The 20,269-nt window shown below is 40.1% G+C and overlaps 1 protein-coding gene across 2 annotated transcripts in view; it reads left to right on the top strand.

Moving 5' to 3' along the window:
• Window positions 1–19,473, top strand: part of SUCLG2 (succinate-CoA ligase GDP-forming subunit beta) — a 107,318-nt gene extending 87,845 nt beyond the window's left edge. The window contains exons 10-11 of one of the 2 annotated variants that reach the window (XM_054640022.2): window positions 10,210–10,330; window positions 17,511–19,473. In XM_054640022.2, coding sequence (XP_054495997.1) covers window positions 10,210–10,330; window positions 17,511–17,626 — 237 coding nt within the window. In that variant the 3' untranslated portion in view covers window positions 17,627–19,473. Of the gene's footprint in view, window positions 1–10,209; window positions 10,331–10,848; window positions 11,251–17,510 lie in introns of those variants that run through there. The other variant, XM_077184630.1, reaches the window with a different exon arrangement.
• The last annotated feature ends 796 nt before the right edge of the window (window positions 19,474–20,269 follow it).

Below are 20,269 nucleotides of genomic sequence, written 5' to 3'. Positions count from 1 at the left end.
AAAGATTCAGGCCAATCTTTTCCCCTTTGCTATAAGGAAAAAATGTTAAGCTGCATTTTATGATTTTGCAAGTAGCAAGACAGTCCAAAAAAGTATGTAGAACCCCTTGTCAACTCCTGAGTCATCCCATTTTGCAATAATCCAGTTCTTAGCTTAGCATCCTGTTTGTGGGGATGTTATTACAGGTCATTAATTTTTAAAGTGGCACTTTTTTTTTTAGTTAAACTCCTTTATATAAACCTTGTGGAAGATGAAGATCATTCTTTGTCTTTCAGCAGTCCTGTCCAGAGCTGAATGTCTTTAAATATAATGCCAGCCTTTGGAAGAGGCATTTCTGGAACAGAAATTCTCCCTGATGTTGAGGTGGCAGTGAGTCCTGCTGGTGACCACTGGGAAAAGCCTGAGCTGCTGGGTGGGCAGGGAATGTTCCAGGCTCAGTTTAGCAAGGTGGGAGGAGAATTTCCTAATTCTACTTGGGCTATGTTCCATCCAGAGCTTGTCCCAGGAACAAGCTCTTCCCTCTCTGGCTGAGCACCAGAGGCTGGAGGAAGCAAGAGGAAGAGAGCACAAAAGCTCTTCTTAAGCTTGTTCCACGTGTGGACAAGATCATAGGCATTAATTTCTGTTCCCACCTTGTGATGGGGATCTGATCCTCAAAGGATAGGAAAGAGCAAGGAATTAATTGTATTAAAATAAAAGGAGGAGTAATCAAGATCACAAATCACTTGTCCAGTGCCACGTTCCTGATGCTATGTGGGAACTGCTGAGATCAGACAGTTTTGTAATCAGTGAAAATGATAAAGGAACATATGACTCAGGCACCAACTATTTTGTGATTTAATTTGGAAAAGGGTAGCATAGATATAGTAAAGAAATGTAAGCTCTGCTTTACTGGAAGAATGCAACTGCATTGAGTAAGATTTGGACCTGTCTTGATCTGATCTGTTTTCTCCAGCAGCAGCCAGAGGCAGGTAAAGAGGAACTCAAGAAGAGGAAAAGTGTCTGAGGATGCTTCCTAGTGATCTTTGATACTCTTGTATTTACAAGTTTTTGGTTGTTTTCTTTCCAGGAATTTGTTGCTGTATATTCTCAACTCGTGTAAACTTTTGACACAACCAATATCCTGTGGCAGCATTTCTAACTATGGCTGTATGCTGTGTCTGAAAATAACAGTAAAGGGACCCCTTTTGTACCTTCACTGTCTCATTTCAACAATTAAGGACTAAGAAATAAAACTACCTGGAGGCAGGTACAAAATGATTGCACCTGGTTCCCTTTTCCCCTTGCTATTTGCAGGCTTGGCTCTGAATCCTCCTTCTGTTTCCTCTGCTAAAATGGAAACTTGTGGTTTATTTAGAATGTTCTGAATACAAAGCCTGCCCAGTGTCTTTATCACTCTTCTAAGTACCTTTCTGAGTTTTACTTGTTCTGCTTTGGTTTACTGCATGTTAAAAGTGAGCTGATTTTTATGTGGTAGTAATTTGGAACCTAATGAGGACAGCAATTCCCGTTTTTGATGACTACAATGTTACTGTAAAAGAACGTGTTTTAATTATTTGGAGATTTCAGATGTGTATGTGCAGTTCAGTACCCATGACAATGCATTTTTGTACTTTAATTAAGCTTCCTGAAGTACAGAATTCCTTTTTGAAAGTTTCCATTGTCTCACTAAGAAATGCAGCCTGACCTAGATAGTAGCTTCTATAGCATTTCATTCTCTTCTGCATGGGGAGTAGAAGTCAAGGATGTTTCTCAGGTGACAAAAAGGAAGATCCCAAGTCTTTCTAGAGCACAAGGATAGCTGTTCTTCATCTCTCTTCTCCCATGTGATGAGCACTTTTACTTAGTACTTTGATACTCCAAATAAACATAGTATTTGTATTTCTAAAGAGAAAATAAAGATAGGTTCTGGTGACTTTCTGTTTCAGGAAATAAATTTTACTAGTGGACCTCAAATATTATTCACATCAAGATTTCAGAGCTTACTGCGGCTTTGGTTTTTTGATGATTTGGTTTTGGTGTTTTATGAAGCAACTCTCTGTTTGGAGCAAGGCACATTCTAGCTGGATTTAGGAGAAAGTCAAACCAGAAGGAAGAAAGGAGAAGCATCTTGAGATGTCTCCAAACTGATAATACATTCATTTTTAGGTGGCTGTTGAATTCAACAGAAAGTCTTGTACAGAAAGTGATCAAATCAGCAGTTCTGTTCAGTCAGCCTCATTGTGGATATTTGTGATTGTGCCATTTAACAGCACTGGCTTTGGTAATTTGCCAGGTTTGTGCCACACACCACAGCACACCATCCAGTGTGACTTACCCTTTGAAAAACTCATCTGGCAGCAGCCCACCCTGTGGATTGTGTCCTGCACCAGCTCCATTTTATCATGTATCCATGATGTCCATTATATCCATATATCCATCATATATATCTATATGTCCATGCTCTCCAGGTGCTCCCTCTTTTGAGGAATATTTCAGTTAGTTCAAATCATTTAAACTTGTCTAACCTTTTTGACTTTACCACCCCTTAAAGGATGATGAAACTGTGCAGAACAGGGCAGAACATGTTGGAATAACAGGGACACCTTGCTACCTCCTGTGTCACATGCTTCAATAATGCTGCATTATTTTTCAGAAAGCTGATTATTGCTTAGCAAAAATCTAATTGAAACTTCAGGCAGTGAAAACATTAGAGAAAGTGTATGATGTGCCTCTGAGAAATTAATCTAAGTGAATTAATCTGAATTTTGCAGAGGCAAAATTCAGCAAATATTGGATCAATTTTTATAGACTTTGCTGTTGTGGAGGAACTACTTGCAGTCATGCTGCTGTATAAACTGCCTTGGATGAGTGGCTTTGGAGGGTGTCTATAACTTACCATGCTAATATGGAGCAGTCAATAGGAGTTCCCTGAGTATTTAATGACCAGTGTTCATTGCTTGTGCCTAAAGAGGGGTGGTGTGTGTGCCTCTTGGTTCTGCTGGATTAATATGCCCCAAATCAGGCCCAAACATGCAACTGCCCTTAGTTCTGGGTGCACAAAGAGGAATTTAAAGGCAATCTGAAATACTGTGCTCTCATCTGACACACGTGAGCTGGCAATGTGTGCTTATTTCAGTCTTGCAATGTGGTTGTGTAAGTAGTTGTCTTCCCTGGATTGTTCTGAAGTCTGCTCTGCTCATCTAGGGGTTCATCACATTGAATTCAGATATTTAAATGAGAGCCAGAACAAATTTATTCCAAATACCCATGATCTGGTAGAAAAGGTATCCTGCCATATTTGCACCAAAAATACAATTTTTCTATTAACTGCCTGCTGCATTATGTCCCCAAAACAATACTAAAGGCCATTGTCCTTATTCTCAAGAATACTTCAGAATGGTACTTTGTGGTCTCAACCTTTTATTTTCCTTCTCTTTATTCTTTACCCTTATTATCATAAATAAGGATTATATTAGGGGCTGCTTGTGCTTCCTATCAGTGGAAGAACATTAATTAGCTCTGCTCTGCATTAACCTGGGGGGGATGTGGCTTCTGGGCAGGACCTGACTGAGGTCTGGCCAGGTGGGAACACAGGCACAGGAGGCAGGGATGGTTTGCAGCTTCCTAAATTCACCTCAAGTTGGTCCCAGACCAAGGGATATGATGGATAATTGTGATGGATGTGATTGTGCCAGGGCTCAGGGGGGCAGAGTGTGTGTCCTGCAGGTGAGGAAACCTTCCCAAAACAGGCTTGGTGTGACACTTCTCCCTGAAATTCACTGAAATGGAGGTTCCTGCCATGATATTTTGGAATTTGAAGGAAGCTGTGTGGATGGAATTGGAGTATTTCTGTTTCCAAAACATGCACTACTTGGAACTGGGCAATGAAATGAAGGAGAGTCTCTGGGGACTGTTTCCACTGTGGTACTCTGATGTGTAATTTGCCACTCATCATTTCATCTCATTCCATTAATGAGCTCTGATCCCTTAATTTTTATTTTTGTGTCAGTGCTACAGAGAATTGAGACAGAATCCCACAGCAGGGCTGTTCCTGGTGGTCCATTCTGGGGGGTATCTTTGGTATTGCAGAGCACCAGAGCTCTCCCTGCTCCAAACCCTCCTGGCCTGCCTGGTTTTCATACCCCGAGGAAGGGCCACACCCTGGAGTCTGCTCAGGTAGCAGAGCATTGTTGCTGAATTGTTTTCAAACCAGCAAAAGCCAATAAATTCCTGTCCTGTTCTAGATCCTGGATTTGCTGTAAGCAGAAAGGACTGCAAGCTGTAGGTGGCTGTTTCAGCACGCCAGAAACTGAACCTACAAAGCTTTGACTTTGCAAAAATGTGGAATTTGGGACTCTCAGCACAGCACTAAAGGAGATGCATTTCAAAAAGGCTTCCCCCAGTGCCAGCCAGGCACTGCCCTCTCATCTGCCATCCAAGAATGGGGCTCCACATACAACCGTGGATGTGGCAGAACCAGGTGTTTGCTTTCAGTGAGATTTGCATTGCTCAGGAACCTCTTGAATACAGACCAAAAACTAGCTTTGGGCAAAATCCTTCATCTGCTTTTCCTACCTAGTAGTTGGGGTGCCCCAGACAGAAAAATCTGAATTGTGTTTTGGAGGTTCATCAGAGTTCCTTTCCTGCCAGGGCAACAGGTGCATTGCCAGTGAATTATAAACCTTGACCTGTTTTAGAGTAGTGCAAGACATTCAAAACTGCATTGTGTCAGTATTTCTTCACCTGACTGCAAGCTTTCCTGCTTTGCTGTTTGTTGATTCAACCTTCTTACACTTAGCACTTTCAGACTTTCAAAGTTTCATCCCAAAGAGACAGAATGATATTCTGCATATTTACTATAAAGTTAAATCATATCGTTTGGCTTTAAGTAGAAAAAATAACCCTGCTCTCCTCCCCAAAGAGATTTTTATTTCCCTTTCCCACATTGAATTGCACTGTCCTCTAGTGGGTGTTTTAAGGAAATGTTTTTGTGTTTGTAAATCTTTCATACTGCTCAGATAAAGAAAGCTTAATCTTTATTTTCAAATGAACCATAAATGTTCTCTGATATAAAAAGATAGAGGATTAGAGTAATATTTGAAAACCAAATAATAAAAAGTTACATTTGACCTGTGGTCCAAGCTGTAATAATACAGAGATACATAAAAATGTATTTATCTGTTGGAGCAGAAGGATAAAGAGTGAAGACACAACTGTGGGCATTTTATTACTTTGTATTGAGAATTGAATACAATCTACTTCTTTCACATTGAAACAAGTTTGGTAAACTATGAATGAATGAATATTAAACACCAGTGGACTAGTAGGAAGGATTAAATGCACTACATTAGGCTCAAAGTGAAGAACTATGTATCCCAGTGGTTTGTTGTTTTTTTTTAAATATTGCTATTCACCTCTTAAAAGGCAATGCCCTTCTTTTAACTGGGATTTCCTGGGATTTAGGTATAAAGCATCTCTGAAAATCAGAATGGGAATATGAAAGTTTTACATGACAGTGATTGTCAGGCTTCTGGATTTGCAGTACTGGGTGTCTGGCTCCAGCTGTAGGTGACAGCACCTTTCCCCCTCCCTGGGCTGGGAATACATCTGCATCTTCATTGCTTGTGTCCCAGCATCCAGCAGTGTGAGCATCCCCAGTCTGGGACATGTTTGAGTGATCTGATATCATCCTTCTGCTGTTTGTTCTGTTGGAGGGACGAGGGAAGAAACAAATGCCTGGCAGTGAGCTGCCAACTTGCTTTTCTTACTCATTTCCTGGCAATTTAATGACTTCATTTGGTGAAAGAAAGTGCTTTTGTAGACACAAAATATGACTGTGCTGACCAGAAAGACTGGGAGATACAATGCATGTTTTAACCTTAGAAACTGCTGGGAGCCTCCAGGCAGGACCATGTTTGCCAGCTGTACCATGCAAAGCCACTGTCCTCCACACAGATGTGTCCTGTGGCATCCTGGAGAAGGAAACCTGACTAATACAATCTCTGGATACACTTACAGGTGATGAAAGAGTTAGGAGGGGTCCATAAATTAATTCAGTTTGCTTAAAATAAAAGGTGGTTTTTTTTCAGGCTTCAAGAGACAAACCATGAGCACGTTCTTAGCTAGTGCAGCTTTTAATGTGCTGCAGATGTAGTTTTACTGACAGTTGCTGAATAGCTTGTTTTCATCTAAAATGCATGGATTGAACTTCAAAGTCACAATTTCCAGCGAGCTCAGAGATTGTATTGATAAATATAATATTTTGTAATATTTATATTCACTCTGTGAATGTTCATGCATCTGTGTGAAGAGATGTGTACAAAGTCTCAAGGCATGCAAAGGACACTGAGTAACTGGAAACTGTTGCAGGTCTTTGGTGTCAGCAGATGAGGTAATGTGGGGAGGATTGTGAAAAAGGTTCTCAAAAGTACATGAGCAGAAATTAGGCACAGGAGAGGGGATGTTTGTGTGCTGGGGAGGAGAGCAGGACATCTTCTTTATGGGGCTGCCCATGTTTAGGTCATCTCCCAGTGCTGATGAAACCTCATCTGTGTTGGGATGTCTGCTTTATGTGAGGTTCAGAGTTTGCCTGTAGGAAGGACCTGTTGGTGCTGCAGCACAGTGTAATCCTACACCTGTTGTTCTTGTTCTGTGGTGACAGCAAAAATGGGAAATAGGAGCTACAGCTTGCCAGTGTGAAGCTTTTGTCCTCTCTGTTGCTGCATGCAGGGCTGGTGTGGTTGGTGAGGCTCAGAAGGTCAGCAGACAGCCCCAGAATGGATTTATAGGTGGGCTGTGGAAAGGGGGAATGCTTTATGGTGCTGCCTCTGTTCATCCCTAAGTGTGTGATGATCACTTCTCAGCCTGCATTATGTTAAAGCTGGGAACATTTCTAGAGAAAGTAATAAGAAGAGAATATAGTAAATGCACACACACTCGATTTGATTTTAGAGAGCAGCCAGCTATGCTAAAGCTGCTTCTGTGCTACCTAAAATGCTCTTAGTTTTGTGGAACCTGGGAGCCCTGAGGATGGTGTTGGTGATCCAATACAGTTCCAGCAGTCACCTCCTAACACCAATACTTTGGTTAGTACACAGTTACATTTATTTGCAGTGTGGGGCTTCTGTTGGTGCCAAACATTCAAAGCAGAATTGTCAAGGTTGGCTTTACCAAAAAGTGACTGGAAATTAAAACTATTAAGTTAACTATTAAGTATTAGCTATTAAGTTTTAGTAATAAAGTGACATGGATTTTACATAGATATAGCTATCCACAAATATATCTACTTTCATCTATAGAGAAAATACTCTGAGTCTGCATAGCTGTTCATACAGCACTTAGGAGCTGTGGGATTAATGGATATTTCCAGTATTTGCCAGGGTTTAACACCAAATCTAACATGAAAACAGTGATAGTGCAGCACTCAGTTTCCATTCCTTTGGCATCCCAGCATTGGTGCTGAAGCCTAGGAGACTGTGGGCTTTTACCAACACTGGTGCTGATGTTTCCATGCCACTGTGGGTTCCCTTATTTCTCCAGAGGAATCCATAATCAGTTGCAAGTACATTTTGTGGGGATTTCACATCTGTCAGTTGTTTTGCTGCATTAAAAAGTCTTGACCCATGGATATGCTACTACCTTTTGTTTCCTTAGCAATGTTGCTGGAATACAAAAAACATAAGTCATTCTGGTAGGTAAAAATGGTTATTAGAATAATGATGCTATTTAGTAACCTGTCTTGCATGCAGGCAGTTTGCCCTCTCCTTGGTGTGTCTAACAGTCCACAGGCATTAGATGCTGAGCATGTGGGTATATAATGGTTCTGATATGCTACAGGAGGTTTATTTTTCTCACAGACTTAAGTAATACAGACACAGTGCATTCTCTGTGCACATGAAACACTGAAAACCCCTTCATCCATCCACTGTGTCTGAATGCTAAAGTTCTTTCAGCTGGAAATGCAGGATCTAGTCAGGCTGCAGAAGCATATATAAACAATGTTCACAGATTTCAGCAGAGTTAAAGTGAATCTCAGCATCATTGGAACTGATCTTCTGGCTTATTTGGAAGATTAGGATAAAACCCAAGATCGAATTCCCTACCTGATTCAGTTTCTTATTGATTGAATCCTTTTAGACTCCTCTCTAATTTAACAGTGTATTTTTATTAAAGCCAAGTACACAAACATCAATTATCCAAGCTGCATCTAATTTCCTTCTTTTTTTTTTCCTCTTGCTGCCAATGGATTAGAAGACATGATTAGAATTCGGCTTGAAAGCTGAAAAGCAGATCCCTAAATGAAAAAGTCTGCGCTAGGAATTAAAATATCTGTAGTGGGCATAAAATCCTCCTCCTGATCTCTACTAATGTAAACACACTTGGTTAAGTTGATCTGCCACATGTCTGCTGCAATGTCCCTGAATTAGGAGGATGTATTGGAAGGGTGGAGTGCTGTCTGTGGCATGTCCCACTGTTAGAATCCATCACCAGGGTGCTCTAACACCAAAGGGTTTTGCACAGAGAGATCTCTGCCATAAGGGTTAATGGGATAAGAGTTGGAATGGCTCTGTTTTTCCTCTTAGGTTTTACTTGCTGACACCAGGAATGTTTGTGTGTGCACAAGCAGTGGGAAAAAGGCAGAGAAGGGGCCTTCTATGGTTTTACTCTTGTAGCTTCTGCAGAGTTAAGGATTTTGTAACACAAAGGTGAAAAAAATGACTGCAATGGCATCACCAACTGAAAATCCACAAAACCCTTAACTGGTAAATGCATGCATTTAATGTGAGTATAAGGAAGAGTTATAAAATCAATTAAATTGTATATTCTTGTTTGACTGGGTTATAAATTTCCTTCTGGTGCCTCTGCTCTGCCCGGGATGAGGAAGGCATGCCGTGAGCCATACACAGGCTCCATGAACTCAAAATGCCCTGGATCATCTTTTGATCAGCCTGGTCTAGTGAAAGGTGTCCCTGTCTTATGGGAAGTAAAGCATTTGCTGGGATGTTGTGTTTTCCTGTTGTACTGTGGATGGCAGTATTGCTACCAGTGCTGAGCTGTGTGTGAGTGCACATCCCAGGAGTGAATTGTCACATTTTGTCTGTGGAGAGATGCAAAACCCGATTGTGCAGAGCTATAAACGTGGTGGCCTCAGGGAGTTTTCCTGGTGCTGGTATGAGCCTGGCTGGCTGGAGCTGGGCAGGCTGAGTCCCCTCCTGTGGTGCAGTGAGTTGAGGTAATTGCAGCTGACATCCTGCACCAGTGCAATGCAGTGATATTTCATTCCTTCACACCTAACCCCTTCTTTATCCTCTCAGGTTTTGAGTCAACAGAGCTCTGGCAGAGCTTGTTTGTGACACCCAGTGGAGCTTCTTGTGGAGCACCCCAAATGTTGTGGGTTAGCCCCAGGGTGGATGAGGAGCAGCAGGGCTGCATCCCTGGCGTGTCCTCAAGGTGCTAAGGCTTGCTTGGGAGCCTGGAAAATGGCCTTGGGTTCATGTTCTGCTGCCTTACCAAGTGGAAAGAAATCATATTAATATCTTTTGTGTATTAATGTCTTGTATGTTGTGAAGGGCAAGTTAATTGTGAATTGGGTGGAGAAATTGCAGTTTCCAGAAACTGATGAATAGCAGTTTTTTGAGGTTATCAGTTAACCTGTTGTAATGAATGCTCTTCATTACATGCCTCTTCTTGTTAATTAGAAGGGATTTTTACTCCTCTTTATCAAGTCAGGGCAAGTTTATTACCTTTTCCTCTGTCGTGCTTGTGATAAAGTGAAGATCCAGATTGTTTTGTGAAGTGTCCACATGAATATTTCATTGCATGTACATCACACATTCATGCCCTGTGTTTTCTGAGCTCCAACCTCTGATGATTGTTCAATACATTTTAAAAATAATCAAACTACTGCTTGTATAAGATCTTTTTATTTATATTTATAATATTTATAAGTAGAAATTCCCTTTTTTTTTTTTTGTACATACTTTAATTATGACATTAATTACCATGCCAGACTAGACCAAGACAATTAATCACTTCTGTACACTGGAGCAATAATAGACTCAGACTCAAGTTCTCTGAGTGCAGAGGTGAAGCTTGTACCTTCCATAAATCAGGATCTGCCTGACAGAGAGGAATTGGTTTGGATCTTTTAGCTGTGTTTATTTAAAAACACAACGTCAAAACACAAACACGACCCCACTCAATTCCTCCTTGGTTTCTTTCCTGCAGGTTGAAGCAATCCTTGTGAACATATTTGGTGGGATTGTGAACTGTGCCATCATAGCCAATGGTATCACCAAAGCCTGCCAAGAGCTTGAGCTGAAAGTACCTCTGGTGGTCAGACTGGAAGGTGAGTGCTGCTGGATTCAGACAAAATCATCCCTCAGGATCTCAGTAATTCACTCAGAATTTCTTCTTCTCCTAAAGAAGAAATTATTTTACATATTACTCCCACACAATAAGAAAATGTCCAACTCTTCAGCCATAGCACAACCTGAAGTCAATAAACTCATATTTCTGCATTTATGGACCCTGATGGTACTGGAAGCAATGCAATTTTGCAATGGAAGTGTTATGAGTTTGCCTGTAAGATTTGCAATGCAAATAGGAATTATTTTGATGCAAGTTTATGTTTACTGGGAGGTTTTTTTTTTTTACTGAATGCAATTCTATTATTGCTAAACCTGCAGCAAAATATAGTTGTTTTTTTTTTAATTTACATCAGTGCCAATTAAAAGAAAGATGTTAGAAACAGTATTTTTGAGAGAGAAATTACTGTAACGTCTTCCTCTGCCCAAACCCCCAGTCCAGCTAAAATCCAATAAAAACCAGAAGATTTGGTAATGGTAAGGAATATTTTTTCTTTAGTGCATCCAGCATTGTTTCACAAGAAACAAAAAAGCCATAGAGAGGGGAGGACAAGCACTCTTTGGCAGCTACAGCCTTTAATGGCAGTGGGTGTGGAGTTCTGCCTGTAATTTCTGAGAAGTGCCCTGAAGGAGGGAGAGTCTTCTGCCACTGAGTGAAAAGTGCCTTGATTGCAATCAGCACACAGCCCTGGTAAGCTGAAAATATTTCATTCTGGGCAAGTAGGTTTGGAAAACAGAGGGATTTCTGGGTGAGTTTTAAGGTTCTTACTCAAAACCATCCATATTCATGTTTGTGTGTGTGTAAAGAGCATAAAATGTCCTGTCACTCTGCAGTGGTGATGAAAGGAGGAAGTGCATCCCTTCATGGACATGAGATGCAATACTGAGGTGGTTTTCACACTGTGATAGGGAGAGGAAAACATGTTTTGAGTACCTCAGGCTTTTTACTTTCCAAAAATTACCCTCCCTGGATTCCTGAGGATGCAGAGTGCCCAGGGAGCCCTTGCTTAGGGGGATGCTCCCTTTGTGTTTCAGGAGAAAGCAGAGCCTTCCCCTCCCTCATTCTGTGCTGCACTGCACGTGCTGGCATGGCTTCTGCTGGAAGTTTAAATACCCTAAAATGGATTCTAGAAACAAATTGTGAAAATTTTCTTTGGATGGTGTAGCAGCAGTCAACACCTTTAGAGACTGAGTAAAAAGTTGAATATGGATGAAGGAGACTGATGGATGTTGCTTAGAAGCAGAAAAGTTTCATTATATAAAATCTCATTGTTTATCAGCTCTAGGCAATGCTGTTTCACTTTTTGTCATAGCAAAAAAACTTTTCCTGTCTTTCACAGCTGGGAAAAAGTTTATCTGTCAGATCTGTGAGACTTCTCAACTGTTCTAAGTGCTGCTTTTTAAGTGAAGATATTGCAAAAGCCATTGGTTTTTCCTGTGAACAAGATGTTTTTGTTGTGATATTTGAAACTGTTATAAAAGAAACATGAAGAGCAACTTGGTCATTTTAAACTGCAATCTGCTGGGTCTGCCACTGTGTTTGCTTGGCCTTTCTCCTGTAATTTTGGTAATTCCATGATTGTACAGAGGAGTGAAAGCCCTGCAGAGGTGCTTGTTCCTCTTGTGCCTGTGACCTTTGAGTCATTTGCTGCTCCACCCACAGAGATCAAAGCTGAATCTTCAGAGTGTCAAATACAGACTTAAATGGAGACATCTTTGGGTTACCATCTTCCCAGGACTGCTCACTCTTCCCTAGAGCTGTGAGCATGTTTCTCCTAGGCTGGTTGCTGACTCTGGAAATGGCAGTACCACGTTTTCTTTAGGAAGCTCTCTCCCAGAATAATACAGCAAACTCCCACTTTTTTAATCTTTATCTCATTTTTTAATTTTTAATTTCTTTTAAATTCCTCCTCATATTCCTCATGTTCATCCTAAACAAAGTGCTGTGATGTTTGTAACCTTCAGATGTTGTATTTTGGAACTGTTAGCAAGTCACTGCTGTTTTCTCTGCCTCCTTAATCACTTAACCAAGCAATACACGTGTGTTTGGTCCTTTTAATCTTTCCTCAGAAATCAATCCCTCTGCATCCCTTACCATCTTCATTGTTCTTTGAACTCACACCAGGTTATTTAAACTTATAAGGATTTTGAATTAATAATGAGCACTGTAGAAGTAATAAGACTATCCAAGACTTTTTAAAACATCCCTGATTACATTTTACAGTTCAAAAGGAGAAAAAGGAGCAAGCACTCTTTTGGGTTTCCATTTTGAACATTTTCCCAGCAGAAGGTTTGTGATTATTCCCATAAATCTAACAGATTTGTGACCTGCACTTTAAAGACTCTTTGCCCACATGCACTGTACTACAAGTGTCTTGATGACTGGGGTTTTAATCAGTCAAATCTGTCTTGATTTAGTAGGATTCTGTGGACAAATCTTTGTTCTCAGTTGTATAATAGTTACAAGCCGTTTTACCAGTGGATAAAGAAAGGATTACTCTCCTCTTTGAAAATGGTAACTCCATAATTACATATGTTTGCTTGCCTTATCAGTAAAGAACTCACCAGCTGAGACACAGGATTATTGTTTAAAAAGCTCATGGACAAATGGAGAATCCACACATTCCAGATTTCATCTTCTACAGATAGAAAAGTAACTGCTGCTGGGTTTATGCAGGATTTTTTTCCCTTTAAAATGTAATACACTTCACTTAAGTTTTGTGAAAACTGACTAGGAGTGCTGAAGGGAAGCCAAGCCTTGCTTCTCATTTATGTAGCTCAGAGTTAGATGAAAAGAGGAAAGAATAAAAAAGGAATTATGAATTAGATATCTGCTTCCTATGCTGGAAATTTTACATCCTCTCTCTTTCAGAAAATGAATTCTCTCCTTCTCTGGTCATAGGGCAAGAAGGACTAGTAGGAATCATAGCTACTTAATAGGTTGGAATTCAGATAGAAACAAGTTGCTTTTTATTCACATGTCTGAATGCAAAATTTTTTTATATTTTTCATTCATGTGATCAGTGACCTTGTGTGTTCTTCAGAATCTGAAATATTCTAGTGTCTTCAGAAATCTTTTACACACAAGTGGAATTTTGCTCCAGCTTGTGTATCTTGTTTGCAGGTATAGTTTTTGATTTTTAGTATCCCAAATTGCCTGTCAAGAGAGAAGAATGGGATGTTGCAAAGTCACACAGCTTCATTTAGATCAGCCTATGCAGACATCTTGGGTTTAAACATTCAGCACAAATTTAAATGTGCCCTTCCCTGTTAGGATGTAAACATGAGGTAGGGGGAGAGATTAAATATTCTTTGGGGAAGGTTTAAGGTAGGAAATGGCAAATGGAGTGAATAAAATAGAGTTTAATTGTCTTTTACAGATAGCCAGTGGAAGCTGGTTTATTCTTGACTGCAGAGCCAAGAGGTGGGAGATGTGTGAGCCACCAAAACTTTGTGTGTTCCCTACCTAAAGGTCACTCATTAGAGCCTTGCACCAGCCAAACCTCAAATCAAATGTTGTTGAAGAAGGTTGACTAGAACTTCAAACCTGATTCTCCAATACCTGTCTCTGGGACCTGAGAGGCCCCAGTTTACCAGGCTGGGGGAAGACAGGAGTGCATTCATTGCCTGGATCCCTTCTTGGGGATCCCTGTGGCTCAGTGCACTCAGCAGTGCAGCATGGCCAAGCTGGACCCCTGCTAGGGGTCCTGTACCATGGGCACAACCTGCTCATGTCTCTAATAATAATTGACATTCTGCATATTGTGACTATTTTTGTCATAGCAGAATGTTTGGGGTCAATCAGAGTATTTTTTATATTATTCATCTATTTGTTAGCACATAGCAAACGTATATAACAGTGTCTTATCCCTTATAGCTTATTTACCTGAAAAGCCAGAAATGGCACTGCAGAATCCTGCATCCTCTCTAAGCTTCAGCATTGAGCAGTGACCATTTAGGCTGTTCCTGATGGGTTTATGGCAGGCCAAGTGAGTAAGGGAACATAATCCAAATCCTGCCTGTGGTTGTGTTTTATTGGTTTGATTTTCATTCACGCTCTCCCAGTGAGTGCTGGTGTAACCTTACCACTGGTAGAGACATGCTTAGACAGAAATTTATTATTAGGATTTTTTTTTGGTAATGAGTACATGTGCTTTGCTACTGGTAGCAGAGATTTCAGGCCCACAGAAGTGGAAATGTGAGATTGCATTGACACAGACTGAGGCTGCTCCAGAAGCCAGGCTTGCAGCAGGAGGATGTTTAGATTACAAAGCCTGAAGGTGCATGCCGATAAAATTACATCTTCCCAGGTTTTCTGGGGAGTGTTGTTGACAGTAAGAGATGTGAGAAGACAAAAACTTCTAATTAGAAAACCATTCTCTTCATAGAATCCAGTTAAAAAAACCACCCAAAACAAACACACACACACACACACACCCACAAAACCCCCAAACAATAAAACCCAGCAACAACAAAAGCCCCACAGCCTCCAGCCCTGTGAATTTTCTCAGTTGGCTGCAGGGTAGGGGAAGGGCAGATATTCTGATATCCCTGGGCATGGGATTCTGTTCACAGTTCTCTGACACCATCCAGTGGCAGGAGGTTAATGCTGGAATAGTGGGATTCTTTATTTGTTTATTTTAACATCTGTTGCAACAAGGTGGTGTTCTTTGTAGATTCCTAAATGTTTCCAGTGGTTTTGGAATGTTTAATTTTAAATCTTTTACCTCTGCTTTTAGCAGGCTCATTATAATCTCCATATTCTCCACATAGCTAAAATACTTAATCACAATGAGATAAAAGGCTATCACAAAAAAAAAAAAAAAAGAGAATTATAGCAAAGGAAGTGCTTGCTGAAAAGTGTGGTTAGTTGTATGGCCTGCCTATAAAAGTGTTTTATTTAAGAAATACAAAATGTACCCATACACTTTTGTCTGCAGTGAGATTTTTTTTTTCAGCTTTCATCATTTCATTTCCTTGCATAAACTCCCCCTCCCTTCTCAGGGGCCTGTGTTTTGTATTGATTTTGTAATGCATGTTAGACAAGTGCTGTGGAGAGCAATCAATGCAGTGCAGAACAGATCCAATGTATTGTTCCCTCTCTGACCCGTTAATAAATTAATATTGGCCACTTAGTGAAGAACAAAAGTTAGTTTTAAATACATGGTTATCACAAAAACCACAATATTTTTTTTCTGTGTGGGAAAATTTCCAGGAAAATTTCCCTCTTTCCATTTTTTTCTCCTCATAACACTTTGTCTTGTAGAATCCTATTTGAAAGATCAGTACATTCTTGACTGTTTTAAATGTTTATCACACTTGTATCTAAATGAAAGGCAAAACCTTTTGGGAATCAGTGTAAAAGTGTGAGGGACTCCAGAGAGCAGAACCTTGGGAATGGCTCCTGCCTCCCCTGTGCAGTGCTGGGCTGACAAGTAGCAGCCTCCACATTATATTATATAGGATACTTGAACAAAAATCAAACATTATGCTCTTTTTTTTGCCCATAATATTTTTTTTCCTGTATAAAAAGTTCTGTACAGTTCTGGGTGTTACTAAGCAACCAAATCCCCCTTCAGTCAAAGATTTCAGATGCCTTTGACCTCCCTCCACACAGCCTGCAGCGTGTCCTCTGCACAGCCATGGGAAGCATGACCTGTTCTGCCAGAGCCTTTGCAGAGGGAGCACATGGGTCCCACATTCCTCTTCCTGATCCTGCCTCTCCCATCACAAAGTGCTGTGACAGGGATGCCTTTGGTCCCTTTCAACTCCAGGAGTGGCAATCCTGACTTGAGCATGCTGATGAAACAGGCTTTTGAAATTGCTCTGCTTCTGTGGTACCATTTCAGAGGTTTTATGAAGTCTGGGAAAAAAAAAAAATTGAAAAATCATCCTTTAAAATGAGCATTCTGGAAGTTGCACAGCAAAGAAAATGCTTCTTGCTTGGTTAATAATTAAAGGTATAATTAGTGTATAGCTCCAAATAGAATTAAAATTCATTTTGCTAGGTCGAGGAATTACAAAGTAATTAAGCATTTTGGCGTGGCAAATGAACAGGGAACCTGACATGGGAGAGGACAGAAATGATTCTAAAGAGGCCCAGCTCAGGGTGCTTGTGACCAGTGTGTGACCCCAAAGTGTGGATTCTGCTTCCTCACTAGGATGTCTGACTCCAGGTTCTTCTGTGGTGCAGAGAATAGCAGTAATCAAAAGTGTCACTTGGCTTTGCTGCAGAGAGCTCTGGAGAATTCAGATTTTCTGTTAGTTTTCCAAAAGGAATGAGATAGAGCAAATGGGAAGGTGATGCTCTTGTCTTTTAGACAAGGGAAGTGGGGTAAATGTATTTTCCTGAAATATCTTTTTCAGCTTTGTATTTTTTCCTTTCCTTTGCATTAGTCTGTTGACTGAAGTTGAGCTTTTTCCATACAAACTGGAGCCCTTATGCTGTGTAATCATATTTTCTCCTTGAGGTGGAGTGGACATGGCACTCAGGGACATGGTTTATTGGTGGACTTGGCAGTGCTGGTTTCCAGTCATACTTGAAGATCTTAAAGGTCTTTTCCAACCTAAATGTTTCTGTGATTATCATAATTTAGTGCAGCAGCAGAGGAGGGATTGGTGTCATGCTGAATTACTTCAGGGACCTTTGTATTCCCTGTTTTTAGTAAAAATGCAACAGCATATTCAGGAGCAGCTTAAACCTGGTTAAATATTCAGGATTACCCAAGTCTTTGCCTTTCAACAGCTCATTTGGCAGCTTTCAGTTATCACAGGTGAATTTTAGCTATTGTTGACTCACTGATTAGCTGTAGCTGATTGTGGCTAATAAATGCCTTTAAAAGAGCCTGGCACGGGGTCCATTCCCCAGAGCTCTTGCTGGATGTCCCTGCTGGCTCTGGGGGATGCTGCACTGCCCCTCTCATCTCCACCAGGCCCCTGTTGTGCACACAAGTGCCATTTTCAGATTGCATTGTCTGTCACAGTTGTCACTGGAATCAGGAGCTCCTTCTCCTCAGCTCAGTCTGAGGCACCCATTTGATCTGATGCTAGACTGAAATGATCTGTAGTTTGAGGCATTACCTGATTTTTCAGAGGCATGCTGGGAGATGTTCGTTTATTCATTAGTATTAATTACTAATTATAGCCAGTGTTCTCTTTTAGGAACAAATGTCCAGGAAGCCCAGAGGATTCTGAGTGAAAGTGGACTCCCCATCACGTCTGCCAATGACCTGGAGGATGCAGCAAAGAAGGCAGTGGCAAGTGTGGCCAAAAAATAACACCTTGAAGGTTATTCTCATGGAAAACTTGTGTTTCACAAGGCATCATTCCTGCTGTTGTTCCAGAGGATTAATGGAGTTCTCCCAGGCAGGGATCAGGACTTAACTGGAGATACCTGGCCAGCCCAGGCCACAGCTTGCAAGTTGGCCTTTGGAAATTTTGCAGCTACAATCTTCAAAAGTTTGTATGTCTTTGTCTAATTTTGGTAATTTTGTTAGTCACAACTGTAATAAGTAATACTTCACTCCCTAAAGTTCATTTTTGTCTCTCTTTCCCAAATTGTCACTGATAAACTCATGATAAGACAAAATAAGTAATAATTGACTTCTGTAAACAGAATTTTTCTTTAATCAAACACTTTTAGGTCACCTATTTCACAATATTTTTATTTGTCTTTTTATATTGTAAAGAGTCAGCAAACTAACAGTCTCCCTATATTTTTTATGGACTTTTGCAATAATGTAAAAAGCTATGCTTACAATCCTATTTTTTATTCAAATGAATGATGTTTATTTTCTTTTTTTGGAAATCACTGGTTTTGCCTTAAGATGATTCTCTTTTGTTGATGCCAATGGATACCTCACAATAGGAAAAGGGACTGAGAAGTTGGTAGTGAAAGGAACTTCCACTCTTACCGTGCCTATAAACCACTGAAATGTGATTCATTTATTTTCTGATTTTTAGAAATGCCCTGCTGTATTTCCAGGTGTAGCAATGCCATCCAGGGGGCTCCAGGAGGATGTTTCTGCTACTAAGGAAATGGCTGCTAACTTTTTAAAATAACCTCTTTGTGAGAATGGGACTGCTGTGAGGTTTTAAAACAAGATGAGAAACTGAAGCAGTTTTCTTTCAGGAGCATGGAGAATTCTTCATCTGATTTGCCTTCCAACAACCATTTCTAATTTATTGGGAATAAAACACAAATGAACTTTCCATTTTTAAAGTATTTGACTTCTCAGGCCTCAGAAAAAGTATATATAAGAAAAAAAAACCAAAAACCCTAAGTTTCAGGACTCAGGTATTGACCAAGATTCATTTTGATTATATTCTCTTTTGTAGCAGTCAAAATTCAAGCTGTTAGTTACACAAATCATTCATTCAGGGAGCAGAAGGCAATACTAAAGATCTTGTGTAACTAAAGAGCTTTGTACAAATCTCACTCTGCCCAGGAATTATGTGCTGAAAATCATCAATAAATTTGAACAGTGAACAAATGAGGGGATATTATGATCTGGTCTTGTAAATGGGCAGAGATATAAAAATTTGTGAAATAAATTCCTAATTGTGATTTTTTTGAGCAGCTCTAATCAATGCCGTGTTCTGCTTAGAAAAATGTAAATAAATTTTTCTTGATGTTTCCATTAAAACTGTTATATTCAAAATGAACTATCTGCCCTAATCTTTGGCTCCTGACACAAATAGTGCAGATGGGTTGCTATCATCAATTCCTGCAGGTTTTTCCTTCTCCATTCCTTTCTCTACATATTGCTCAAGGAAAAAATGTGTGACCATTAGAACAGCAATAAATATGCTTCTAGGTCTGTAGTTATTGGCAGAATGAAGGAGAAGGGTATCCTTAGCAGCTTTCTTGAAGGGGCATCAAAGCCACACTGCTTCTCTGAAGGAAGAAATGTTTACCTCACCACAATAAATAACACTCTATTTTATATATTTTAATACTGGAAAGTTAAGATTCTGTGGAAGAACTGTTTGTGCAATGTTGTCACACACTGTGTCCCTGACTCTGGTCTCAAAACCATCCACTGTGCATACACAATTATTATTTTGCAAAGATTAATACTGTGTACACAATTTTGTCAAATAAATGTAAAAATTAACATGTTTATTGACTTTGTCCTTTCTATAAAACAGAAGAATGTTTAATTTGCCTGTGCTCTTCCATTCAGCATTTTGTGACAGGTGAGTGAAATCAAATGCATTGGAATTTAGTTTCAGTTGGATGATACTTCTATACTCCAACATATTTGCCTTTTATCTAAAAATGTAAATCATTTTATCTCTATATCTTTTCTTATATGTAGGCCAATGACAGTACATACAAGTTTTGTTCCTCTTAGGCCATATACAGAATGGAACAGTATAATTTTAATTTTTCAGATATAAAATGGAAATTTCCCCAAGTTCTGGTTTGGTATCTTTGAAGGTTTGGTATTTCACAGGCACTGTGCACTGGCTGTGACCAGAGGCTCACTGTGGTGGTGTGGACTGGTTTGTTTTATTTGTATGGATCATTTCTCTCCACGTGCAAACGTGTAAAGTTGGCTTTGGTGTCCCTGGGAAAGGTGTTTTTAGTTGCATTTTCCCCACACAAACCAAACAGCAGCATAAGCAGTGGGTAAGTTCCAGCTAATCCCCTCTGTGAAAGCTTTAAGTGGGATTTAATTAGCTTTTAAATCTGGAATTTTCAACCTGTATTAATAAAACTCCGTAGGACAGGACACTTTGGAAGGCAAAACAGGAGGAAACTGTTAATGCTGACATTGTGCTACATCTTTAACAAGATTCCTTTAAATTCTCCCATCAGAAGTGTAACAGCTGGGAGTGCTGCAGGGATGTCCTGAAGGAGCACTGACTGTCCTGTTTGTCAGGGCTGTGCTGCCTCCATGGGGCAGAGCAGCTGC

Source organism: Agelaius phoeniceus, chromosome 11 (genome assembly GCF_051311805.1).
Source record: "Agelaius phoeniceus isolate bAgePho1 chromosome 11, bAgePho1.hap1, whole genome shotgun sequence".
Lineage (NCBI taxonomy): Eukaryota > Metazoa > Chordata > Aves > Passeriformes > Icteridae > Agelaius > Agelaius phoeniceus.
Note: the sequence above shows the minus strand (reverse complement) of the source record. Positions and strands in the feature narration are given on the sequence as shown.